Raw genomic sequence first — 26,547 nt, forward strand, 5'->3', positions numbered from 1 at the left:
AAAAAAAAAAAAAAAGAAAAAACAAAAACACAACCCAACAAGAACAGGGGAGAGGGGAAGGATCCATACTTGCAATTTTTAGGCATCCTAAAAAATAAATTTACCAAAACACTGGGGGAAAGGGAAAAAGAAAAGGTTAAGGGGAAAAAACAACACAAAGAGGGGGAAAAGAAACTGGGAAAATTATACAAAATAAAATTATCAGCATAAATTTACTGTCCTAGAAGTATCTACAGTTTAATACACATTAATCCTATTGCCTTGAGACATGGGGAAAAAATCTACCGGTCCTCGATCTGCCCCGGAAAAAAACTTCATTTCAAGTAACCACAGTCCCGAGCCAACCAAGAAATCTTCAAGTGTGAATTTTTCGGAGTCGCCGGGACACCCCTGCGGTGTCTCCCCACTCCACCTGCCGCTGTCCCACCTCCCCATCTCGATTATCCAAAAAAAACGCCAAAATAGCCGCCCCGCCTCCGACCGAATTCCGGAATCCGAGAAGAAACGGCGCTTGGTTTTAAATTTGGAATTACCACCTCTTTTTCCTTTGCGCCGCGGTGCAAAAAAAAAAATTCCCACCAGCCAAAAAACTCCTCGCTCCCGGAATCAAAACGAGGTTGAAATTCCGGCAGTTTGTAATCCCTGAAGGATGCAGAGAAATGAGGAAAAACCCGGGCAGAAAGGGAAGAAGAGGAGGGCAAAAACTAAGAGGGAAAAACTAAGGAAGAAACACCGCTGCAGAAGGATCCCTGATTTCGGAAAAGCTTCACCCCGGATTCGCTCACGGGGGCTGGGGGGGGCTGAGGTATTTGCCTGGGGGGGGAGGCGCGGGGGGATTGCTGCCCAAGGGGAAGAAAGTAGCACCAATAAACCCAAAATAAACGGAAAAAAAAAAAGGGGGGGGTAAAGAAAGAATCGGGCAGAAGCAGGATGGGCGGGGAGACAGCCGTGAGGCAGGGAGGGGATGAGCACGAGGAGCTGCGGAAGCGCGGAGCTGAGCCCGGAGAGTGAGAGGCTGGACACGGGCTGGACACAGGGCTGGACATGAGGCTGGATGCGGTGCTGGACATGGGTGCTGAGCACCGGGAGCACAGTGCTGGACACAATGCTGGACATGGCTGGACACGGGGCTGAGCACCGGGAGCACAGTGCTGGACACAATGCTGGACATGGCTGGACACGGGGCTGAGCACTGGGAGCACAGTGCTGGACACAATGCTGGACACAGGGCTGAGCACCGAGAGCACGGTGCCAGGCACCAGGGGCTGGTGTGGGGCTGAGAGCAATGCTGAGCACCAGGGGCGCTGGGTTGGTGCTGCAGGGAACTGCTGGGACTGAGCCCAGCCGGGTGGCGCCAGGAGTCTGTGCTGCGGGGTCACGGTGAACCAGCACCAGCACAGAGGGCAACCACTGTGTCCATGCTCCATGTTCAACCACCGTATCCATGCTCTCTGCCCAAGCATCCTCTCTGGGCCCATGCTCCTAGTCAAGCATAAGTTAATGAATGAGGACTGTGTCTGCACACCAGGTCTGAGCACTACACCCACACATGGGACCCACACACGGTGTGCGTGCACCACGTGTGTACAACAGTCCCGGGCTGAGCACCCTGCCCAGGCACCGTGCCCATGTGCCACCTGCCAGCGCTGCTCTCACACGTCCCGGTTCAGCACCGTGTCCACGTGCCATGGCTGAGCACCACAGCCAAGCACTGTGTCTACACACCTCAGTTCAGCACCATGTCCACACACTGCGGCCGAGCACTGCAGCCGAGCACCATGTTCACAGAYCATGGTCAAGCACTGTGTCCATGCACTGTGCCCATGGTGTGTGGCCAAGTGCTGTGTCCATGCATTGTGCCCGAGCACCACCATTGAGCACCATGCTCAAGCACCATGTCCACAGTACGTGGTCAATCATATCATGGCTGAGCACCACATCCATGAACCATGTCCAAGCACCACAGCAGAACACCATGCTCAAGCACCRTTGTTCATGACACATGGCCAAGCATCGAGTCCATGCACCGAGTCCAAGCACCAAGCAGAGCACCCATGTCCACACATCACGTCTGAGCACCACGTCCACAATGCATGGCTGAGCATCCTGCCCGAGCACAATGTCCATGCACCATGTCTGAGCACTGCAGTAGAGCACCATGTCCACACACCCTGGCTGAGCACTGTGTCAACACATCAAGTCTAAGCACCAGCTCACCATGTCCATGCACCATGTAAGAGCACCATGGTCGAGCACCACGTCCTTGATGCGTATCCAAGCACCATGTCCAAGCAACGCAGTTGAGCACCATGTCTGAGCACCATGCTCACACACCACATCTGAGCACCACGTCCACCATGTGTGGCCAAGCACTGGAACCAAGCACCATGTCCATAACCATGTCTGAGCATTGTTGCTGAGCATTGTGTCCAAGCACCACGCTGAGCACCACAGCTGAGCACCATGTCCAAGCACCGTGTTCACACACCATGTCTGAGCACCGTGTCCACAGTGTGTGGCCGAGCACCGTGCCTGAGGACCATGTCTGAGCATCACACCCACAATGTGTGACTGAGCACCATGTCTGAGCACTACATCCAAGCACTACGTCCATGACCTGCGGCCGAGCACCATGTCCAAGCACCATGTCCATGATGTGAGGCTGAGCATTGCACCTGAGCACCAAGTCCAAGCACCATGTCCACAACGTGTGACCAAGCACTGTGCCCAAGCACCAAGACCGAGCACCAAAATACCACATCCACGATGTGTGGCCAAGCACCATATCTGAGCACTGTGTCCACGCGCCACATCTGAGCACCCTGTGCAAGCACTGCGTCCGAGCACCGAGAACACGCACCTGCCCGAGCCTGTCCAAGCACTCCAGCTGAGCACTGAAATCATGCACCTGGCTGAGCCCTGTGCCCCGATGCCACCTGTGAGCACCTCATCCCAGCACCACACCTGTGCCTGGATCCACAGGGGACGGCTCCACCATGACCCTGGTTAGTGAGACACCTTGGACATGGCACCTCTTTCAGTTTGCATAAACCCAACTGGCTAMCAGAACGCCTCGAGCTGTCGCTCCTGAAAAATAAACTTCCTTCTCAACGACATTGCTTAATTTTTTTTTTATCTTGGTTCCTTAGTTTCATATATACATTAGTAGCACCTCGGCGAGATGGAATCAGGCAGAAGCATGATACAGTTAGTTAAAACACCATAGCACCGTTTGTATTACAAGATTTCATTTAATAAAAATATGCCTTATAGAGCCCACAAAGCGTACTTCAGTATTAAAAGGAAAAATCAGCAATTGAGGCACCTCAAGGATTCTGGTTTCCTTCTCCTTCCCATGCCTCATCCCGAGAGCATCGAGATGGGGGGACCTAAATTGCATCCCCCATTTCCTGCCTGAGGCAAAGCATCATGGCCAGAAAAACCAAAGCAGGATAAAGGAGCTGGTCGGTGCTCCCTGCACCAAGCCCTCCCTAGGGTTTCTATCACAGGTGTTGTTCTAGCACCATTGTGGCCATGACCTGCTGCAAAATCAGGTCCCCACATCCCACTTCAAAGCAATTAAAAACATCCCTAACCCGAGCTCTGTGACCCCTGTGGCTTCGGTGCAGGCGGGACAAGCACGGCCGCCGGGATGGGTAAAGGAAAAGATTTTGCTTGGAAACAGCCTCTCAGCAGCAAGGGGTAAAGAGCTGTGCATAGATTTCGAGTTTGTGTAGAAGTCTGAAGCATGCGAATTTGTAATGACTGAGAGTTGAGGTAGGTTAGACGTAATGTAGTGTAAAAACGTGAGACTGCAGCAGTTCTTGCTCCCCAACCCACGGCGCCAGCAGCTCCCCACTCTCCCGGGCTGAACCCGCTGGAGCCAACGCCGCGCTGGACTGACCCCTCCCTGCACCGAGAAACCTCAGAGGAAGCAGGACTTAGACAGGTTACATGGACCATTGCCTTCTCCTAACACTCCTTCTCCTCCCGACGCTTGCCCCGCTGGGCAAAGCTCCAAGGCACCCCCGTCACGCCAGCCAGAAACCCCAGACGACACCGATGGGGCCGGCACCCGAATCCGGCCCCRGATCAGCCGGGTCCCTTCTCCGCGCTCTGAACCACAGCAACACGGCGGGTCCCCGGCATCGCCCACGGGCATCCCTAAAATCTGACTTGCTGTCGACTCTTACAATCCTGATATGCTATTGGGTATTTATAAGAAAAGCGGGAATAGCTCATTGAGTTTCCTTGTCAAATATATGCGACTTTACAGATTACGATTAAAAAACAAACAAAAAAAAAATTCATTAATGATGAAGGACGGACAAAGCATGTTAAATATTCTGCCAGTATTTACAGTTCTCCCACGATAATCTTGTTTAAAACATACTGCTTCAAGTTGGGGGGTAGGGGAAGAGGAAGGAGGGGAGTTGTTTGCTTTCTAAGTTTCGCTTTCATTTTTAAATCTAGGTGAAAGTGCTTTTAAAAAATTCTTTCCCTATTTACAGGTTTAAAATCAGACCAGGTAAATGTTCAGGCTGTTTTACCAAGATCCTGCTGATCTGTGCCCGTGCACAAGGAAGGAGGGTGACAGTAAACACGAGGTGATCCTGCACGGTGACGGCGTTGGCGCTGCCTCGCTGGCTCTCCAAAAGGCACCTCAAAGTGCAAAAGCAACGACCCCCGGGGGCACTGACCCCCGGCTCCGGCCACGTCGCACTCCCGGTGAGCCGCAGGGCAGCTCAGCCACCCACTGTCTGTCCCGGCGCAGCTCCGGTGTCGGGCAGGTAGTCTCAACTGAGAGTTCAAAAAGCACCATGCAGTTGTTGTCATCGCTGGATTATTGGTTGGGTTGGGTTTGTTTTGTTTTTCTTTTTGTGGGAAGAACGGTGATCCGTAGGAAGAAGGGATGGCACCCAGGGAGAGAAAAGAGCACCGAGCCCTGGTGGCGCTGGCCACGGCTCGCCCGCACCAGCAGGGAAGGCGGACTGGCGGGGTTTTGGCCAGCCAAGTCTTAGGATTCGCTCTTCCCAGAGCCGATTGCACGGAGAAAGTCCCCCGGAGACAGAAAGCACCAGACTTTAGCAACAGTGATGTACAGAGAGCAACACTTGCTATTCACAGTTTGGGGTTGGTTTGTGTTCTTTTTCCTGTTTTTCGGGTTTTTTTTTTCTGTTTTTGTCCTGTTGGCTCCTTTGGAGATGCTGCCACCACCACTTGCCCTGGGGCTATTGGCAAAAGAGCCCCAAGTCTGAGCCCGAGCACGGCCCCCTGGCAGTGGCATTCCCCAGCCCGGACATGTCCTGAGGTCTCCGGCACCAGGAAAGACGCCGGCTTGCTCCATCACGGCAGAACAATCCCGCCATAGGCAAGGAGCTGAGCGAAGATGTGCCATCCCGGGACAATACACTCACTCGCGGGCTCCCATTGCTGTAAGAAAGGACTCCTCGAGCTGCAAAACTGGTATTGGAATAAAAATAATTGGATGTTCAGCATGTCCAGGTGACAGTAAAGCATATGGTCCCACCAGCTCCCAAGCATCAGAGCTGGAGGGAGTCGCCTCTTGCCTTCAAGCTGGTTTGGTGTTCAGGTTTGTTTGGAATCGTGATTAGGGTGTTTTTTCCATGTTGGCTTCTCTTTCGAAGATCAGCTTCGTTGTTGTCATCGGAGTAAAAAATAAAATAAAATCCAACAAATGGGCATTTTAAAGTGGAATTAAAAACCTCTCCTTGAGAAAGGAYGCTTGGAAATTCATCCAAGGCTAGATTAAAAAACATGGAGATAYAAATATGAGATTACCTAAAACCAACAAACAGCATCATTCCTCTTGAGTTTTTTAACCAAGTTTTGCTTGGTTTGCCAACTCCTTGCGGGGCACAGCTCTCTGACAGCATGAGCCTGCACTGGCTCTGCTGTTCCCAAGCGTGCATGTTGGGTTTGTTTCCTATGGGTTGGATTTTTCACGGTTGTTGTGTTTCACTTCATTTTTTTCTATTTACTTTTGTTTTCTTCTCCTCCATGTCTGAGGAGAAAGCACCACGAAGCAACGCCAGGCTCTGGCGCTGCCGAGGGTTGAGGTAAGATGGGGCCACRGCGGTTGCCTCCGTCTCAGATCCAGCGGCTGTAGGGGCCCGTCACCTTGGTGTAGGCGTAGGAGGACACAGTGATGGCAGAGTTGGTGGGGATGGCCACTGCCTGCCGCGTGGGGACCAAGTCCCTTCTCTCCTTGCTGGGTGCCTCGGTCACCAATGCACCRCCCCACTTGCGCTTCTTGGCGAAGGCTTTGGCATCTGGCGGCAGCCCCAGACGTGCTGCCTCTTCCTGCCGGGCACGAGCCCGCTCCGCCAGCTGCTTCATCTTGGCCTCCCAAAGCGCCAGGCCATGGTTGGGCTGGTTCAAGTTCTTATGTTGGTAGAAGACGAGGGAGATGCGGGTGGGGTGGCAGCGGTTGGGCTTCTTCAGCGGGGTGGTGGCATGGAGCTCACGGCGAGCACACTCGATGAGGATGGAGCCATGGGCAGGTGCCACGGCCACCCCGCCAATGTTCTCATCAAGGAAGTTGTGCTCGCTGTCTGACCACTCCTCTTCCTCTTCCTCCTCCTCATCCTCTTCCTCCTCCTCTTCCTCCTTCACCACCTTTTCTGGCAGATCCTCCTCCAGGCCAAAGGGGTCCCATGGCTTCTCCTGGCGGGGCCCTGCCTTTTCACCCACCACTGCCTCCCACGGCTTCTCCGGCAGCCCCGGGCTTGGTGCTGGTGTCCTACGCTCCTCCACCTTCACGGAGCCCCACGGCTCCTCAGGGAAGCTGGGTAGCCCCGGCAGAGCCGAATTGAAYCCCAGTGACCCCAGCAGGCTCGGGGTGCCTGTGCCAGCCAGCGCTGTCTCCCCCAGCTTGCAGGGGCTCCATGGTTTCGGCAGCAAGCCTGAGCCATGCGCCGCCGCCGTTGGCTCTCCTGCCAGGACACTGGACCATTGTTTCTCTGGTGGCGGCAAGCGCACGGCAGTGTCGAAGGTGCTCAGCTTCTCCCGCCCACCTGTGCCTGGTGCCAGCGCACTCCACGAGCCCTCACCTGTGCTAGTCCTCTCGGGRGAAGCTGTGCCCTGGGGCGCCTTGAAGGGGCTCCACTGTTGCTCCAGTGCCGCACCGTGCGCTGGGATGGCCGGCAGTGTTAAGCTGGTCCCGGGAGTGGCCGCTGCACTGGGAAGGGGCTCGATGGTGGGTGGAGGGTCTGGAGGCTCCTGCTTGATGGGCCGGCTGCTGAAACAGTTCTGTGCAAATGAGGATGCCTCCTCCACGCCCGAGTTAGTCCTGTGCGCCCCAGCCACTGCTGCCGCCGCTTTCTGCTGGCTGGCATAGCGGTTGGCTCGCTCGTAGGTGCGCTGGTGATGGTTTTTGCTCCGCAYGCTGTGCGGGATGGGCTCAGGGAAATTGGTGTTCCCATAGGTGTGGTTGAGGTTCTCCTGCAGCACCGAAACATCGGGCTTCTTCTCATAGCTGTTGTTCACCCAGCTGCTCCCACTCCTCTCAGATGCCCCATAATTGAGAAACTGCGAGGGGAACATGTGGTTGCTAGAAAAGCCGTAATACCCAAAGGAGGGAAGTGCGAACTTGGAGTGAAACCCGTTCACAGAAGGCAGATTGGGCTGTGCATAGTAGGAATGGTAAGAGTAAACACTATTCATGCTGTATGGGTCGGAGGGCCGGCAGCTGCCCAGCACCGAGTAGCTCTCCACCACCGCATTGCCGTTGTACTTGAAGGTGTTGTAATGGCTCTGAGGTTCCACCTTGATGGAAGGTTTCAGTGGCTGCGGGGGTATCCCACCTTTCAACGCCATACCTGTGGGACAGCACACACAGCCCCCATGACCCACTGGCCGAGGAAGCCACTGGAGGGGAGCCAGGACCCCAAAACACTCGGCCAGACTCGGAAACCGCATGGTGATGGGTCTGCCAGCCAACTGCAGAGGTTGGCATGACCCAGCATTGCCTGGTGCACTGACATMGATTCATACTTTCATGAAAACCCAGGTGGCACAGAGATGCCGTCCAGCACCACAACACACCAGCCCAAGAAATCCCCCAACCACATCTCCATCCCCTCATGTACTTTCTGGGTGGCTTGGGGTGGCAGGACCTCACCTCTGCCCCAATTACCTGCATTTGGCTGGAGCGTGGGGAGCTCRAGTGCTTCCTGCTTGATCTTCTCTGGCGTCATCAGCTTCTCTTTCTGCAGCTTTTTCTTCTCYGCAGCAGCTCTCCTGGCTTCCAGCTGCCGCTGCCGGCAGGACTTGGCAGGTTCGGGCAGCTTGCGAACCTCGCGGGGGAAGGACGTGAGCACCTGGATGGCCCCGCTGCCCACCTTGGCATTTTGGTTCTCCTCACTGCCAAACTCATCCGTGCTGGACATCTTGTAGAGGGGGAGGACATGTAGCTGCTCATCTTCAGGAATTTTCCCCACCACACGATTGTCTTCCTTGGTCAGCGTGCAGACCTGGGCAGAGTAGGTGCTGTCAGTGGGRTGCTGATGGGTGAGGCCTGTGCTGGATGAGCCAAATCTCCTACTTTTTCCCCCACACCAACATGAAGCCACACCAGCCTGCACCCCCTCAGACTACTCCAGTCCCCAGGCGGCATTGGGAAACCTYCTCTGGGTTTGGGGTGGACAAAAGCAGATGCTGGTCCCTGTTAGCACCATGCTTGAATCGAGCTAGCAGGGCTTCAGTACCCATAGACCTGAGTGGCTCATCTGAGGTGTGCCCACACCAAGGACTGGGAGCCATGTGGGCAGGACAACTGGGCATGGAGCTCCTCAAAAAGGAGCATCTAAATTAGGGAGGAGCACCCCAAATAGCCCAGTCAGACGCCTGCTTACCACGGTGCACCCATTGTAGAGGTTATGCTGGTCCTTGTGAGCGTGAGCACAGAAGTCCATGCACGCTGTCACTCCCGAAAATGGCCTCCCCTCCTTCAAGCCKAGCCGGCAGTCGATAGCCACATCCTCATTGGTGACCTGTGGAAGGAGGAGAAAGCTCTTGTTACCAAAATCTCCCAGACACCACCATCCTGCATCCATTCCAGCTGCCTGGCCGCTGTTGCCAAGGGATGGGATGACCAGTACCTGGTTTTGGTAGGCTTGCGGTGCCAGTCTCTTGTAAAGTGGAGCAACCTCGGTGGCCAAGTCCTGAAAGCTTCTCCGGAGCAGCTCTTCCTGTGTCAGGGGAAAGAGAAAGATAACACCCAGAGTTTTCAGGAGCAAGGATGGAACTGGAGACAGAGCCCACAGACACCATATGGCACCCAAGCATTCCCATAATATCCACYCTGGCACAAAGTATGTGGCTTAAATTCCTGGTAAGCATTTGGCCATTCAGCCTCCAGCTTCAGTGTCTGTTGTGCTTTTGCTCACTTCACCCAAGAGCCCTCTGGCTCCTCCCTGGGATTTGTACAGAAGCCCCATTCATGCCACCTTTCTTTTCCTCATCTCTCTCTAGTCCATCAGACCTGAGGGTAAAGGAGGTCCAAACCACCACCCCATCAGCGCTGCCCCACTCCCCCCATATCACCCACCTCTTTGGGATTGTCTCCCACCAGCCTGAACTTGCGGGGAGTTTTGCTGCGGGCGTATTTGCAGCCATTAAAGTACATGCTCCAGGAGCAGCCAAAGGAGAAGGAAGCACCGCAGGTGTTGGGGTCCTTGCCTTGGCACGCGCAGGTCCGACTGCGGGAGGGACATAGCAGAGCAGCGTCAGCCACCAGTGCCACATGGTGATGGCAGCTCTGGGAACAGCAGGGAGCCCTGCATCCCATTYCCACCCCCTCTCCCCAGCCTGGGGACTTACTCGTCATTGAGGCCGCAGCGGCGGCTGGTGGGGTTGCCGTACTTGGTGAGGGTGTCAGTGAGCTCCTGGTACAGCGTGTCACCCAATGTGCGGGGGATGCCCTCCCAGGCCAGGATGAGGATGATGATGACAGCGTTCTGGCAGTGGTGGCCGGCCCGGTGCCGTACCAGGCACAGCAGCTTCTCCTCTTGGTTGTGTCTGCGGATCACCTGGAAAACAGGCCAAGTCAGACTGCTCCAATAAACACGTTCTGGGATGGGGAGGATCCCAGAAGTGGGTACTGGATGTCTTCCCCAGTGCCCTGTAGGGGGTGGGGGGGTGGGCAGAGCTGGGAGTGGTCCCATGGTTGCATTTACCCCGTGAGCTTTGGGAGGCTGGGGGGAGCTGCCGGCAGTGCATGTGCCATTCCAYAGGTGCCAAGGGTGGGAAGCCCCAAGGAGTTTCCCTGGGGCTGGACTCAACTCTCACTTCCTCCTTGCCAGCAACAGATTGAGCACCCCACCCTGCCCACTGTGGCTACACCAGCAGGGGAACTCCTGGTCCCCAGGCGTGGGGGGCACAAGCAGGAAGGGAGGCTCCAAGGGGGATGAGAGGCACTCACCCACTTGGCAATGGGGCAGCCCCGGGAGCTCTTCCCCTCCTTCCCCGTGTAGATGACCTTCTCGATGCGGATGGCCTTGCCCTTCTCGCCGTACCTGCCAGGGGATGGCCATCAGCCCCACTGGCCCTCATGGGCCTCTCAGGAGCCCCCACTCACAGGACCCCACTTGTCCTCAGGAGCCCCCATTCACTTGCACAGCACTCACTTTCACAAATACCCATTTCCCTGACAAGATCCCACTCATTCACTCAAGCTCCCACTCACTCTCACAAGTCCCCACTCACTTTCACAAGCCCCCGCTTCCTCTCACAAGTCCCCACTTGCTCTCTCAAGCCCCCACTCCCTTGACAGGACCCCAACCCCGCTGGCCCCCAAGGGGCYCTTACCGCTCCTCCATGAGCTCCCGGATAGAGGCCACGGTGGGCCCTGAGCCCAAGTGGGTGTAATATGGCCCCTCGTCCTTCTCCACGATTTGCTCTGCAGAAACAGGAGTGGGGAACAGAGATTTTGGGGTTTACACCTCTGCCRGCTGCCCCAAAGGATTACAAACACCCAAATTCCCTCAAACTGTGCACTTCTGCACCAAAAATCAAGAATTCATCTCCCTCTAAGAGTATCAGGAAGGGGTTTGTTAAACAGCAACTCCTCCTCATTTCATGCTCTGGGAGATGCTTCCAGCGCTAAAACGATGCTGGGGAATGGACTCTCACCCATCAACACACAGCCCCTTTAGGRAGCCAAAAACTTCCCAGAGAAGCCACAGCCCTTCCAAGAATCCTGCCAGYGACCACAGTTCCATCCCAGTACTGGGAATTCACTTTATCCACTTGAGCTCTGCTGAGGTGAGTGGCTGCAGGAGATTCAGATTCCAAACTCCCTTCCTGCTTCCCTATCAGCTCCCACCCAGGGCTCCTGTCTGGAACTGCTCACAGGGACCAGCCTGGCTGGATGATGTCAGATCCATCACGAAAAGATTTGGGGGCTGGAAACTGTTGCTACCTACCTTAGGCTTTCCCAGAGGATTTGAGGATGCTCATGGGATGCCCTGAGCTGGCTAAGCCTGTGTWTGGAAGGAGCTGCTATGTGGGAAAGAGGCAGGAGGATGATGGGGCTATGGGAGAAGGTTATGGGCTATGGGAGAAGGGTATGGGGAGAAGGATGCTGGGTACACAAGAGAAGGATGCTGGAGCTACAGGAGCATGCTGGAGCTACGGGAGGATACTGGGGGTATGGAGAAGGATCTTTAAGTTACAGAAGGATGYTAGATCTACCAGAGAGGGATAGAAGGACTATAGAGAAGGATGCTGGTGTTACGAGAATAGGACACTGGAGCTACAGGAGAAGGATGCTGGGGCTATTGGAGGACACGAGGGCTACAGGAGGATCTCGGGGCTACAGGAGAASGGTAGTGGAGCTATGGGAAAAGGAAATGTTCAAAATACAGAGCTATGCTGGGGCTACTGGAGGATTCTGGAGCTTCAGRAGAAGGACGCTGAAGCTACAGAAGAATCCTGGTGTTACAGCAGACAGATGCTGGGGCTGCAGAAGGATCCTGGGCCTTCAGGAGGAGGTTCATAGGGCTGCAAGAGGATCGTGGGGCTGCAGGAGGAGGATGCTGGGACTTCAGAAGAATGCTGGCAGAAGGACACTGGAGCTACAGCCCTGTAACCAACACCCCCCTCACAGCAATAAACCCCTGGGGACTTTCAAGGCACAAAAGTGTCCGTGTGTGAAGTGATGGATGCTTCAAGGAGCTCCAGGAGTGCAGGGTGAATCCCCAGCATACGGGGGTGTTCCAGCACTACTGGGTGGGATACACCCAGCATAATGGCTGAAGCTGATCTGTCTTTGCATCACTCTGCTCTCACTGCTCTGATTTTCATTCCCATCATGTCCAGCTGGCTGGGAGCCAGGCCCAGGAGAAAGCCAGGCTCAGCTGGGCTGCAGTTGTCCATACAGGGATCAATACAGGACGYGCAGCAAAGGCTCATTTTATTACAGCCTCCAACAGCACCAGCACCCAATAAAGCACTGAGCCCAGCTCCTGCTGCATTTCTTTCACCCACAGCTTTTCCTTGAGAAAACAGAGAAATGGGGGAATTCCTCCTCTTCCAGCCCCTAAACCATGCTGGAAAAGAAAAAGCAACTCAAATCTTTTTGTGGCAAGCTCTGAGATTGGTTTGAGCAGCTTCATTAAAGCTTTTCCTTCTGTCCATGGAGTTTGGGCTAATTCCTGTTGCCATTTACAAGCAAATAAATAAATAAATAATCATAAGCCTCACTAATAAAGTCCAGCTTGTGCTTAGCTTGGGGCCTTCTCTCCCAGCAGCAGAGGGAGTCATTTTTCCAGCTTGATGCCCCAAATCCTCACCCTGCTCCTCCCAGGAGAGCGCACAGCTCCAGYCTAAATATTGGGGAGGGAATATCCAGCTCCCCACACTCAAATGGAGGTGGACTGAAAGGAATTCTCTAGCACTTGCTGCAAAGTCTAATAAATGCCAACACACACCAAAAAGCCACCAAAAAAAAAACCACAAATCCAAGAGTCTGGTGATTTTTCAATGCATCCTGGTGGGACGGGCCAGCGAACAAGGCAGCATCCCAGCAGCAAGTATTTCTCCAGAGATAAGCATCAAGCCTAAGTTTGGGTTACTCCAAGTAACCTGAACCACCTAATTTGGCTGAAAATACCAGGAATAACCACGTGAGAAAGGGTTTAGGTGGATTTTGGCACTGGGACCACCATGGATTCATGGGATTCAGCTGTTAAGGTTAAATAGAAACAAAACCCAACAGCCCTTTGGTGTTGCTGCACATCCAATCACCCTGGTGCCACTGCCATGGTGACGCAGCAGGTGCTTGGGACTGCTGTGCTTGGGATTTCCATCCAACCACAGAAATAAGAGAGAAGAGAAAGTAAACGGGAGCTCCACAAAACTGGTGTTTCACCATGTGGGTGCCTCACCTCCCCAGAAATGGAGGCTTTGCTGGCACCATGGCTTCACTTCATTATTTACCCAGGGCAATCCCACCCTGCAAAGCCACCTCCTCACTGAGCCACTCAGGCACTCACCACCTCCCAGCAMCCCCCCCAGCATGGCTGCTCACTCACCAACACAGTCACAGGTGGGGAATTCCGCTTGTGCCCTCTTGGCCGGGGTGTCCAAGAGGCTTTTGGTGGGCGTGTCCAGGTATTTCAGTGGAGACTCCAAAAAACCRCTCAGAGTTGGAGTCAGTGGAACCTCATCCTTGGTGGGTGTTCTGTCGACATCATCCACATCTGGGTTTTGGCTTTCCTCAGAGTAAAAACATGTGGTAGACACCACAGTGATAGCACCAGAAGACTCAATTTTTATCTGTTTGGGGGACCGGGCAGTGAACGGTGGCTCCGACAGCAGACCTTTCCCTGGAGAGATGCTTTTGGGTCTGGCTTGGGGAGCACTGCTCTGAGTCGGGGCAGCAGCAGCAGTGGTGSTGGGGGAACCTTGCAGGGCTGGTGCTGGCTCCCCCAACAGCTCAGCAGCCCCAGAAATGAGTGGGGCAGGCATCTCGGGGTGGGGCAGGCTGAAATTCTCCCCAAATTCAGCTTCAAATTGTCGGATAAGCTCTTCCAATTTGTCATCCACCATGATGGGAGCTGAGGTGGCCGGTGGGGGGGCAGACGGTGCTTCCTCCGAGCCAGTCGAGCCCGCCGGCGCCGAGAGAATTTGGGGGCCCCCCCCGGGGGCACCCCTTTCCTGAGTGTTGGGAGCCGGGGGTATGCCATCGAGGGGGTTTGGTGGTGCAGGGCATGCGGCGGGCAGGGGTAGTGCAAGACGCTGGTGCGGGAAGGCCGGTGGCGGCGGCGGTTCTGTTTGCATCTCTTCGGTGGGGGGTTTGGCAGGGGATTCGGCAGGTGCCCGAAACCCCTCCAGGCTGATCTGCCAGAGGGGTGGGAAGAGCGCCTGYGAGTCCTTCTGCTTCGCCTTCTTGATCTGCACTTGCTTCCGGACAGGTTTTACTGGCGGGGGCTTTTCAGGCGGCGTTTTCTTCTTCTTCTCTTTGGGTTGCTTTTCGAAGGGCTTGGGGGGCACGGCCAGGGCACTGGGAGCCCACCAGCCGCTTGGCTGGTCTGGGGGTGTTGCTGCCACTGCCAGGCTTTGCTCGAGGAAGAGGCTGCGCTTGTGGTGGAGATGCTGCTGCAAGACCAGCTGCGTCTTCTTGTGCAGGTCAGGCTCCGGTGGTGCCGGCGGCAAACGGGGGCCACTTGATGCTTCCTTGCTGGGTGCTCGCTCGGGGGGTTCTGTTTTGGGGGCTGTCACTTTGCTGGCTGTCACTTCAGGTTTCTTGAAAGCTGCCTTGATGTAGTCATCAGCATTACCCAGCAGCTGCTCCAGYTCTGCCATGGGGTCTCCAGTCCCTGCTTCCCCCTCAGCTTCCAGTCCCCAAGTGGCTGCAAAGTTCCCCCGCGGAGGTGCCGCACCAAAAAATGGCTCAGGTGCTGCTCCTGGCTCTGGTGGGTAACAGGGCTCATCCCCTCGTTGCCACGCAGTCCCCGGTGGAGCGAGGGGGCCAGGGCCGAAGGGAGCAGCGGGGGGTGGCGGCGGGGGCTGTCCATCACCCACGGGCTGGGGCAGAGCGGCCGAGAGCTGCGTGAGGGCTTCAATGGCTATGGCAGTCTGCAGGCTGATGTTCTTCTCCTTGGCGATGGTCAATGCGCTTTGGGAAAAGGGGAGGCCGTCAGGTGGGCACGATTCGGCGGCCTCAGGCACCGGCTGGAGGTCGATAGCACCTTGTGGGGGAGGAGGAGGGGGGATGGCGGTGGCACGGGGCCGCGGTGATGCCAGCTCTTCGCCAAGAGCCGTCTTGATCTTCTGCTCCAGCCATTCCAGGTAGTCAGGGCACTCAGGGCCATCGCAGTTGCAGTTGGGGGGCTTCACACCGTGCTTGGCTAAAGCCAGYGCAGCCTGGAGGGCATGCAGATCCTCTCCCCGTGGCACCCCGTCTGCTGCATCCAGCCCGCCCCGGCTCATCTCCGAGTCAAACTTCTCATACAGCAGCGATGGTGACCCTGGTGGAGGGAGCCGGTAGGAGGAAACGGCTTCAGCCACTGCTGAAAAGGCCACCAGGTTCCTGACGTCTTCCAAGTGGGCTTTGCCAGTGGCGGGTGGCTGGCCTGGCGACCACCCGCTTGGCTCCATCAGCACGGTGCCCCGCGCCTCTGGCCGGCCCCCATTCACCAGGCTGAGCCCGCTGCCTTCGTTCAGCCGCCTTTCTTCCACATAATTAATTGGCCCTTCTTCCATTTGGCTTCTGCTGGGTCCATCAACCACGTCACCCGCCGAACCTGTCTGTGAGGAGGGAGAGAAGAGAGACATGAGCATCCCCCTTCACAACCCATGTGCAACCACCCCCAATCTTATTTTTTCCCTCTGTTTCCTTTAGTCCCCCTTTCCCTATCTATGGGATAGGGATGATGATGCGGACAAGCCATGTTAAAAACTGATTACTGCCGGCAAAGCCCCATGGGTTCTACCTGGCTGAGTAAGGAGCTCGGCTCAGAAGGCGGCCAGTTTCCAACACGTTGGTCCCATGCCACCCATGTCCCCACCCCACCACCCGCTTTCGAAATTGCTCACAGGAGCGTTTGGGATTTCCATCACCCATCTAAGGGCAACATACAAGTGGGTGGGACAGAGAGGGTGTCCTTGGTTCCAGTGACATAGTTTGCCCCAGTGAAGGAAGCAGCACAAGGAGAAGAGGGGTTTTTCGGAGCTGTGCCAGGAGCAAACATCCTGGCCAGGAGCAGCCATCCTTTGCTGGGGGCTGCAGCACGGTAGGAAGCCGCCAAGTTGGCTATGCCAGTGCCAGAGACTGATTTCACCTCAAATAACCCAGCGTCTGTATCAACACGGCTGGCCAGGGCCCCTGGCAGCACCAAGCAGCAGCACTGGCAGCACGCCAGGGACGGACCAAACCCATCCGTCCACACCAACGCAAGGCGGCGGCATGCAGTGAGCACAACACCCTGGCKTCTGGGTTGTACATCCCAATTAAGACCCTCCAAGGGATTTTGCCAGGGAYGGGGGATCTTTCTGCTTGCTCTCTGTGGTGCTGTCCCACCTCAGCAGTGGAGATTTCAATACTCTGGCAGTCGGGTGTTGGCAGTGCATTGAGCAGTTTGCCAATAACCACGGGAGCTTCTGGCAAGCTAAAAATATGGTGAAATTCATTGCAAAAACCATGCCAAAGCAAGCAAAGCCTGTGGGCAGTTTCCTGCCTCTGGACAGTGCAGGCAATGGCTCATGGAAAGGAGCAGACCAGAGTTACAAAGTTACAGCTCTGAGTTAAGCTGGTGTTCAAACTGTCTACTTGTGGCYGTTTGTGGCGCAGCCGTGTTTAATCCCTTCAGGCACCGGCCCCACTACCTCGGCACAGAGTCCTTCACCTTTAGTGGTGAGAGCATGAATAGACCCATGCTGGACAGRTAAGAACGCTACTGACTCCAGGAAAACCTTGGAGGAACCACTCCCAGCATGATTCTTTCCAACAAAACCCACTCCCCAGAGGTAAAAGCCCCCAGAGGTACGGAGCGTTGGTGAAAATCATTACAGCTCCACTTCGGCAGCACCCTGATGATGCCGCGGGTTTAGAGGGGCTCCATCACCTCCGTGGCATCCACGGAGCTGAGCGCTGGAGCCATGAGCGTGGGACCGGTCCATCAGGTCTGGGGAGAAAGTGCTTCTCCCCCAGCCTGGGTAGGGTGGGGATAGCACGCCTCCGCTCTCCTTTGCAAACCAAGAAACAGCCTCGCCCGTCCTTCCTTCACTGTCATCTYCCACCTCCTCCTCCTGCCCAGCCAAAGGGGATTTTTCCAAGTGCCAGGGAGATAAACATCCCGAGCCCCCTCCAACGGCTCAGGGGGACACACTAGTGCCCTGAAGCCTCACAGTGGTGACGCCAGTCCAGAGAAATTATTACAAACCTGTTTTGTTCCAGGTGGGGAGCAGTGGCTGGCCCCAAGGGTCTCCCCAGGGAGGAWCCTGCTGGGAAAGGGCACAGGAATCCCCAAAAATCAGCCCCAGGGCCAGGGAGGCACCTTGAGCTGCTTGATCCCATAAACTGGGTTATGGAAATGGRCAAGGAATGTAGGAAAATAGTTCATCCTGTGAACTAAAGGAAGGARCATACCCCATTGCTCCCAAAGGGTTAATCCTAACACCACAACCTTCCYCAAATCATTGGAGGAAAAGAACTTCACATTTATGTATATGTAAAACAAATTCCTTTTTCCTGGCTCTCCCATTCAGCTCCTTTTGTTCCTGGTCCTATGGGCAGGGAGATGGCAAGACCTCACAGCTTCTCCGAAAAAAAACGATCCTCCTGCCTATCCCCACCCCGATACACTCCAGGCTGCATCTGCAGCAATCCCCACCTCACTGCCATGGGCACCAATTYCTCCACTCAGCCTATTTTCCTTGGAAAAAGTGCTGCCTGCCCAAACCTCACAAACCCCCTTACATTCACCCTGGTAAAGGATAAAAGCTGGAGAGGGGAGGCAAGGGGGGAGGGGAGGAAATAAAGAGAAGACCAAGCTATATGGTTCAGGTTAACTCAGCTTCTCCAGCAAAGGCCCTTCTGCATCCTCTGGCTGCTATAGAAGAGGGGGAAATCMCCGTGAGGACAAAGTAATTTATTTTTTTAATCCTTTTTTCCTCTTTTTTATTTTTCCCCCCAGTCTAAATGCCTTAAACAGAGAGAAGGAAGGAAGAAAGGAAAAAATAACAAAAAACCAAAACCACACAGGCTGAGCCCGCCTTGGAGCGTTTCCAGCCTGGGCTGCACTCCYTGGGAATAGTCCGGAGCCGTTTATAACCCAGCGAGCACCGGGGAGTGAGGCAGGGGCACGGTGCCGGATTCGGGTACGGCTCTGGCCGGGCGGCACTTACGTGTGCGCTGCGGGAAGCGAAGCCGCAGGCGACGACGGGCCCGTCCGGGGAGGAAAGACGGAACGGGCGGTTGGAGCCCCGGCCGCCCCGGCCCTCCCCGCCCCCTGCCAAACCAGCTGGAGAAGCCATTGGTGCCGGCGCCGCGCGCACGTAGGGACGGGCCGGCTGCGGCTGCACCGACCGAGCAGGGCTGGATGGACGGATGGACGGAGTGGGGACGGACAGATGGACGGAGTGGGGATGGACAGATGGACGGACTAGGGGTGCACGGACGGGCGAGCGGGTGGACGGCGGAGGCCCCACGCCGGCCCTGCCGCCCGCCGTCCTTGAGCAGGCCCCGGGAGCTGCCTCGACCCTCACGGTGAGCACGGCAGGGACCCGGCCCCGCGAGCAGGCAAAGAGGGACAGCCACAGCTCCAGCAGCGGAGATCCCGTTGCCCTACAGATTTGGTGCGCATATAGATCTCAGTGCCCTATAGATCCACTGCCCCCTTTATTTTTGCCTTTTTTCACTTCTTCAAATTACTCCTTTCAACCCCTTGCTGGTATGAAAAACAAACTGAATCCATCCGAAGCCAGCAGGGAAATGGATTTTAAATCACTCATCCTCCGAAAACACCTCCTCCCCATGCCAGGGCCCCAAAGATTCCTCAAAATAACATTTTGAAAATTAGCTAAACCCCTCAGCAGGAGCCACACAGGTTAGGAGCTGCAGAGAACRGAGCAACTCAGCACATGCAAAGCAGCTCGGATGCTGCTGCTTGGTATCATCTTGCTGCAAAAAAAACCACTCAACTTAAATAAAAGAGTGAATTTGGGAACTGGAGGAGTGCAGAGGAAGCTGGCGTACATTGCTGGGGATGCCGAGCCCTTCCCAGTGGCATCAGGATGGCTGGGGGGGACATCGTGTGCTGGGGCTGTGGCGAGGGCAYGGCCGGGAGCTGCAGAGGTCAGCGGGAGCCACTGCCAGCCAGCAGCACGGGCCAGCCAAGAGGGAGTTTGGCTGCCATCCCTGCTCCAGTGGAGCTCAGCCAGCCCCGGCACTYCGATTGTGGTTTTCCTCCTCTGGCAACAACCCCAGGGATCCGTCACTGGGCTGGTGGGTTGGGGACACTACCAGGGGAAGCCCCAAGCATCCCTGAGCATCCCTCAGCATCGGAGACCCTACAATAACAAACAGCCTGGCTGGTGCCATGAAAGGGCTTTGCCAGGGACAGGAATGCTGCCAGAATTACACACACACTCCTGGCCAGGACTGATGCTCCTGGGGGGCATCGATCTGCATTGCCAGACCCCACAAAATGGGAAACCCCTTCCCGGTGCCGATCCACCACCACAGTCCCCAGATGCCAGTGGGAGGCAGGCCAGAGAGGAGCAGATGACCTAAATCCAACTCAGCGCCCTGAAAAGGGAAATTCGAGGAAATCTGGGAAGCCCAAGTGCTGAGTCGGACCAGAAACTCCCCTCTGGCCGGGGTACCCACCATGCTGGCTCACGGTCTCACTGCCTCCTGGCATTGTGGGCAGCCACGGCCGCCTCTCCTGCCTTGTTTTCAAAGCTGTTTCCATGGCCCCAGCTGACCCCAGCGCTGGGTCTGAGCTGCTCACTCCTGTCCTCATTTAGCCTGGAGAAAAGCCGGAATAACAGCGATGCTGAGGCAGCTGAGGGGGCTCAGCTGATTTATGCTGCGGGAAGCCCGGTTCTGCCTTACTCTAGTCCCAGGAGCATTTTCAGGGACCTCCATGACCAAGACCCCTCTCAGACAGCACTGCAGAAAGTACCCCAGCCCCTTTTCCTTCTTGCCAAGGTACGATATAGTACCGGCTGGACCTGATATAGTCCTACTCACAGCTTCTGCACTGGTATCCCACCAGTGCTGGGGGATTCCGAGGGAGATGGAGGATTTTTCCAAGGTTGAAAAAATTTGTTTCCACGTCCAACCACCTCGTTTCCTCCAGGAAAAGCATTTTCCCTTTTGGAAGGGATACTTGGGGCAGGGGTGTTAGGGATCAGGATGCTTGGGAAATGGATGCTCAGGGTGGGAATACTCAAGAGTGGGGGATGTTTGAGGTTGGGATGTTCGGAGCAAGGATGCTTGGGATCATGACTGCTCAGCAAGGGAATGTTTGAAGCAGGAATGCTCAGTGAAGGAATGCTTGGTGTTGGAATGCTTGAAGGGGGGATGCTCACAGTGGGAATGTTCGGGTGAAGATGCTTGGGATCAGGACACTCAGGGCAGGGACATTTAGAGCAAGGACACTTGGAGCAAGGATGTCCAGAGCAGGGATGCTCGGCATTGTGGAAAGGGCCAGTGATTGCCTCAACAGATTCTCCCAGTGGATGCTCCCACTGGAGCAGTTTTTGGGAAGSAACATGCTGCAGCCAAGCCACGGCATGTGTTCCCACTACGCTGTGTCTTTTCAGTGCAGTGCAGAGCCGAGCTGGGAGCCGCCAGTTGGCGCAGGCAGGGGGAAAGGCTTGGCACAGCACAGAGCCGCATCAGGCTGCYGGCTCTGGGCGGACAGGGAGGGAGCCCAGTACTTGAAAGGGAAAAGGAGGAGAAAAAAAGCCCACTGAACTATTTTTGTTTCTTTAAGCATTTTTTTTCCTTAAACACAGCTGGCTCCTCTCATGCCGGCTCCCAGATTGGCACTGGGGCCAACCTGGCAAAGCTGAATCACTGTGTCTGCTCTGTCCATGGAGAAGGACGGATGGAGAAGAAGGGAAAGAGGAAGGGGAAAGGGAAGAAAGGGAAGAAGAAGAAAGAAAGAAAGAAGGGAAAGAGGAAGGGGAGGAGGCAGAAGAAGGGAAAGAGGAAGGAGAAGAGGGAAGTGGAAGGAGAATATGAGGAGATTAAGGCAAAGAGGAAGGAGATGAGGGAAAAGAGATGAAGTGAAAGGAGGAAAAAGCAAGGTGAAGGAGAAGAGGAAGAAGGGGGATTGGGAAAAAAGGAATGGGAAGGAGAAGAAGGGAATGGAGAGAAATGGGGAGGTGAAGGAAGAAGGAAGGGAGGAAAGGGGATGGGCAAGGAGGGGAAGGAGGGGAAGAGGGGAAAGACAGATGGGCATGGGGAGGAAGGGAAATAAGAAGAATGGGAAGGGGCAGGGAGAAGGGGACAGGGGCAGGGAAGAAAGGTTTGGAAAGGAAGAGGACCCATCTGGGAAGGAAGTAGAAGCGCTTGGGCTCTGTGGGAAAGGCCTGGGGACTCTCCTCACCTCCCACCCAGCCCAGCTGCATTTCCCATCCCATTCCAGATGCCCCTGTGACACACTGGGACTGATTTCACAGCCCMGCTGCCAGCATTCCCCATGGGACTGGGCTCTGTCCCCTCCCAGCCACTCCAGACCCCACAACCCCTTGTAGAGGCATTTCCACCCTGCTGATTGCTTTGCACTGCAAATCAGGGAGAAAAGYCAGATTTTGAGGAGCAAGGAGGAAAGCTGTTCCACAGCCATGTGCTAACCAGACTGCACCCCATTTTACAAGGCTTTGTCCCCCAGTTTAAACAGAGAAGGGATCCCTGCACCTTCCTGGTCCCCAGGTGCAAGTCTCAGATGTGTCATCCAGYATCCATGGGTGCTCAGCTTCCCTCCAGATCATCCCCATCCCATCATACCTGTGCCCGCCCTCCCCGGGACGTGGGGCTTCTCACGCCGCTGCCACCACACAGCCTGGCCTTCAGCAAAGGAGGAGGAGAAGGAGAAGAATCATGTATGCCACAGCCCTCCCACCCGGCAAGCACGGGCAAGTCGGCAGCGTGACGGTAGGCAGGAGCTGGGAGATGAGTGGGAGCTGGGCCCTGCCCCATCTGGGAGCGGGGAAAACGCTGCCTCTGCCAAACCCAGAGCTGGTTTCACTGCTACAACTCATCTCCTGCAGGGAAAAGCATCTCCTGCAGGGAAAAGCATCTCATGGCAGGTGGGAGATGCGACCCCTTTGGATGAAATCCCTTTTCCAAAGCTGGAGGAAGGCGCACAAGATGGAAGATATGTTGGCAGCATGGATACTGGCTCGGCATCAGCAAACTGCAGCACGCTGTACAAAAAAGTCCCTTTTTCTGCCCAAAAATTTCAAGCTCTCCTGCTATCCCACTGCCTCTCCAGGGSCTGAGACTGCTGAGTCAGCACCAGCACTGCTGAGTCACCACAGCCACCTCAGCCCATGAGCTCAGCGCAGGGGCTTCAGCATCTCCACGCTCACTGGCACTGCTGGGCCCCAAGGAGTCTTACCAGCCCCTCTGCCAACATTCTGGAGTCTCACCAGCTTTTTCCCCCTAAWACCTCACCCATCCCCAAAACCACACCAACCAGCACCACCTTAAATCCAATACTAAGGAAACAGAACCAACAAAGGGTGAGGAAGACAGTGGTATTTCAACTCTTCCCACCCTCCAACCAGTGCCGAGGCCCTCTCCAAAAACACCTCATTACGCACAACCCACAAGCCAGAATGGCAGCCACGGCCACCATTCACATCCTCCCCATCTCACTTGCCAAAAGTGGAAAAGGGAATGATAAAAGAACAGAAAACCAGTCTGATTTTGCTTTTTTTTTTTTCCCCTCATTGGGGTCAGCAGCACAGCGAAAGTGCCGACGCTGCCTCCAGCTTCCCTGGCCCCCGTGATGGGGTTGATGACTCATGGGAAGAAGGGGGGGAAGCGGCGCGTGCACGGGGCCGTCATGTTTGTAAACCTAAAAAAAGCCATGTGCGGGTAGGCAGCGTGCTCCGGCCAGCAGCGTGATCCAGAGGGGAGGCAGTGTGATCCAGAGGGCAGGCAGCATGCTTCCAGTGTGCTCACAGCATGCTCCCAGTATGATCCAGAGGGTAGGCAGTGTGATCCAGAGGATAGGCAGCATGATCCACAGGGCAGAYACCGAGCTCCCAGTGTGCTCCAGAAGGCAGGCAGTGTGATCCAGCCAGCAGAGAATGTGCTCCCAGTGCACTCCCAATGCACTCCCAGTGTGCTCTGGAAGGCAGGCGGGATGCTCTCAGTGTGATCCAGCTGGCAGACAGGGTGTTCCCAATGTGTTCCAAGTGTGCTCCAGCACCAGCCATGCCAACTGGGAAAGCTCATGGAGATACTCAGCTTGGGTGGGAGAAGCTAGCACCACCACAAAGGCTGGTGCAGTGATGGTGTTAATTAAGTGCCAGGGCTTTAACTGCAACAGCATTAATTGGTGCGGATTTAGGTGCTAGAGCTTCAAGTGCAGCAGCTTCAATGCAACTGCCTTTAATGCAGAGGCCTTAATTGCAACACCACTGGGTTCCTCAGAGTCTCAGGATCTTCAGAGCCCCTCGCTCTGTTTCTCCTCATTCCCTGCTACATCCCAGCACTGAGGGCTGCGGCTCCCAGGATGTTTCTCCATGCTTTCCAGCCAGGCTGGGAAGCAGTTGCAATCAGTGGGGTTGTGCCACGAGCCCTGAGGTGACAAACCCTCCAGCCACCMCACAGCATTCCCAGCCTCCGCACTGAAAACGGCAGCAATTACAACTTGCTCCAATCCTTTTTTTTTTTTTTAACAGCATTTTCAGGGCTCGGGGTGGTTTGGAATTTTTTTTTTCCCTCATTTGGCTGCAATGGGAACTGCAGGCTCAGGAGCTCATGGTCCCCAGCTCCCCCCTTCGACAGCAAAATCTCATGTAATCAAAAGATGCGGTGACTGGATGTTCAGAAGCACTTCGCTCTCGCTCTCTTTTTTTCCCCTCAAGAACTGCCATTTTAGCTGTAGCAAAACAAACACGCCGCATTGTCCCTGCGACATGACTCCCTCCAACAGCCCTGCCTGCAAATCCCAGGCCACCCCGCTGCTGGCATCCTGGCTCCCGAGAAAGAGGATTTTGGCCCCGGGACAGAGAAGAAAATAGGGGCTGAGCTGGGTTTGCGGGGCTGGCAGTGGTGTGGCAGGCAGATGTGGAGCCGGGACAGAGCTGATCACAGCTGTTTCACCTCCAGCCTCTTCCCATTTCATTTCATCTCCCCTTGGATACCAGCCCAGGGAGTGGGGGGATAAATTAAAAAAGCTCTTTCATCCTCAGAAACGGTCTAGCAACCTTTTACACAGAGCTCAAAGTACCAAGATTAAAGCCCTGGCAGAGCAGGGAGCAGGAGGGTGTCCCCAGGAGGGATTTGGGGGCATCTCCCTCATCCCAGCCCACATCTCGACCTGCAGTGGGGTCAAGGGGACGGTGGGTTTCACTGCTGGCCCMTTTACTGACATCCACTTGAGAAGACTCCCTGCATGCATGTGGAGTGAGGGACACTGTGGGAATGAACCCCACTGCCATAGGCACACAGACAGGGAAAGCTGGCACATGTAGGCAGGGGACCGAGGACCCCAATGTCACCAGGACACAAGTGACAAGGGAGACCAGCACATGTAAGAAATAGCACTGGGACCCTGATGGCATGAGAATGGGGACACGGGAGCCCTGCACATGCAGGCAAGAGATTGAGGACTCCAATGACATGGTAATGAGGACAGGGACCCTTCACATGCAGGGAAGGGACTGGGAATGCCAACACTGCAAAAACAAGGAGCAGGGACCCAAGTGTGCACAGGTGGGGGACAACAGACACTGCTGACATAGGGTTGGGGACACTGGCGCACACAAGAAGTGACCAAGGATCCTGATGCAGTGGGGCTGGGGACTGGAAAACTGGCAGGAAACAGGCAAGGAATCGGGGACCCCAATGCCACAGGGACAAGGACACACACTGCCACAGGGACAGGGAACTCTGGCACATACAGGCAGGGGACTGAGGACACCARTATCACATGGATGGGGACCAGGAACACACACTGGCAAAGGACCACAGACCCCAATAATGTAAAAATGGAGACTGGAAACACTGGTACATGCAGGAAGGAGTCTGAATATCCCAATGGCATGGAAATGGGGACCAGGCACCGCAGCACATGCAGACAAGGGAGCAGGGACCCCAATGCCGTGGGACAAGAACTGGTGACTGCAGCACATGCAGAACCGCGGACCAAGAACCCTGCTGCTATGGGGATAGGGACTGGGGACTTCTGCACATGCATGCAGGGGACTGGGTAACCCAGTGCCACAGGGACAGCTCACTCCTAGTGTGGCAGTGCCAGGGACACCCCAGGAAGGGCTTGTTTGAGACACAGACCTACAGCACAACCACGTGTCACAGAGCCATTGTGCCACCACTTTGCCATCCCCATTCCCAATGGGGCCAGCAAAGCCCCCCAAGGAAACGCCAAAATGTTGGGGACACATACATTTTGCCTTCCCCAGATCCCAGGTTTCCTCCTCAGAGCCACCTTCCCCCTTAATTACCTGTGAAAAAGAGTCCATGTTGGGCAATCCGAAAAACAAACCTAGTCACAGCTAATGAGGTGCCAAAGGCCAAGAGTGGGGCTTGTTTATGGGGTCACCCTAACAACCTGCAAGGACTCTGCTCCGGTGCTGCCCAGCCCTTCCCAGCATGATGCAATCTCGGGGCTGCACCTCTGCCCACTGCATCCTGGCACACTGCACGGCACCGAACCCACCGCCCCGGCACCTGCCACGGGCTCTGTGATTTTTTTTTTTGCACAGCATCCGCCGCTACAGTGGCAGCTACAGCGTTGGCGGGCACACGCGCCAGCGCATCCCGGGTACGAGATCTGAAGCATCCCCATCCCTGCAAAARCACGTGGTGCCAAAAGCCGCTCACCGCCGACTCCAAACTTTGGGGTGGCCGCACGTTTTGGTAATGCTCTCCCCTGACCTCAGCGACATCCCTGGGAACCACCAGCACCCGCAGCTGGTCGGAGCCCTGCCCGCCACCACATCACGCCGCTCTTGGCACTGGGATAACCGAAATCTCTGTCCCTCTGAAGAGGACAAGCTGCTTTTTCTCCCCACCTCCATCCCGCCCCTGTCGTTGCCGGCGTGACAAAAAGCGGGGGGTGCCTGCACCGGACCCCGGGTCCTCGTCACGGCGAGGGATGACAGCTGCCACCGGTCGGGTGAYGTCACGGTGACGTCACGGCGGGGAACCTCATCGCCCTTGTTCGCATCACCCGCCGTACCTCTGAGCTCAGCACATTTAGGGGACGGACGGGATCAATTAGYATAAATAATAATTAATAAAAGCGAGAAGCACACGGGGGAATAACTATGGGGGTGTGCACCTTAAGGCTTATCGTCCTCCCACCCCTG

At 55.6% G+C, this 26,547-nt stretch overlaps 1 protein-coding gene across 4 annotated transcripts in view; it reads right to left on the reverse strand.

The window, feature by feature from the left end:
• Nucleotides 1–6: 6 nt before the first annotated feature.
• The window catches only part of TET3 (tet methylcytosine dioxygenase 3), a 31,513-nt gene continuing 4,972 nt past the window's right edge, over nt 7–26,547 (reverse strand). For 2 of the 4 annotated variants that reach the window (XM_057384056.1, XM_057384057.1), the window contains 9 exons: nt 13,557–15,774; nt 10,831–10,921; nt 10,445–10,538; nt 9,844–10,052; nt 9,572–9,722; nt 9,123–9,212; nt 8,877–9,014; nt 8,159–8,495; nt 7–7,841 (listed from right to left, as the gene is read on the reverse strand). In XM_057384056.1, coding sequence (XP_057240039.1) covers nt 6,112–7,841; nt 8,159–8,495; nt 8,877–9,014; nt 9,123–9,212; nt 9,572–9,722; nt 9,844–10,052; nt 10,445–10,538; nt 10,831–10,921; nt 13,557–15,774 — 5,058 coding nt within the window. In that variant the 3' untranslated portion in view covers nt 7–6,111. Of the gene's footprint in view, nt 7,842–8,158; nt 8,496–8,876; nt 9,015–9,122; nt 9,213–9,571; nt 9,723–9,843; nt 10,053–10,444; nt 10,539–10,830; nt 10,922–13,556; nt 15,775–18,372; nt 18,517–21,988; nt 22,196–26,547 lie in introns of those variants that run through there. The other 2 variants (XM_057384054.1, XM_057384055.1) reach the window with 2 other exon arrangements.

The sequence above is a fragment of the Malurus melanocephalus genome, unplaced genomic scaffold (genome assembly GCF_030028575.1).
Source record: "Malurus melanocephalus ecotype Western Australia unplaced genomic scaffold, MMel_1.1 scaffold_681, whole genome shotgun sequence".
NCBI classification, from domain to species: Eukaryota; Metazoa; Chordata; class Aves; order Passeriformes; family Maluridae; genus Malurus; species Malurus melanocephalus.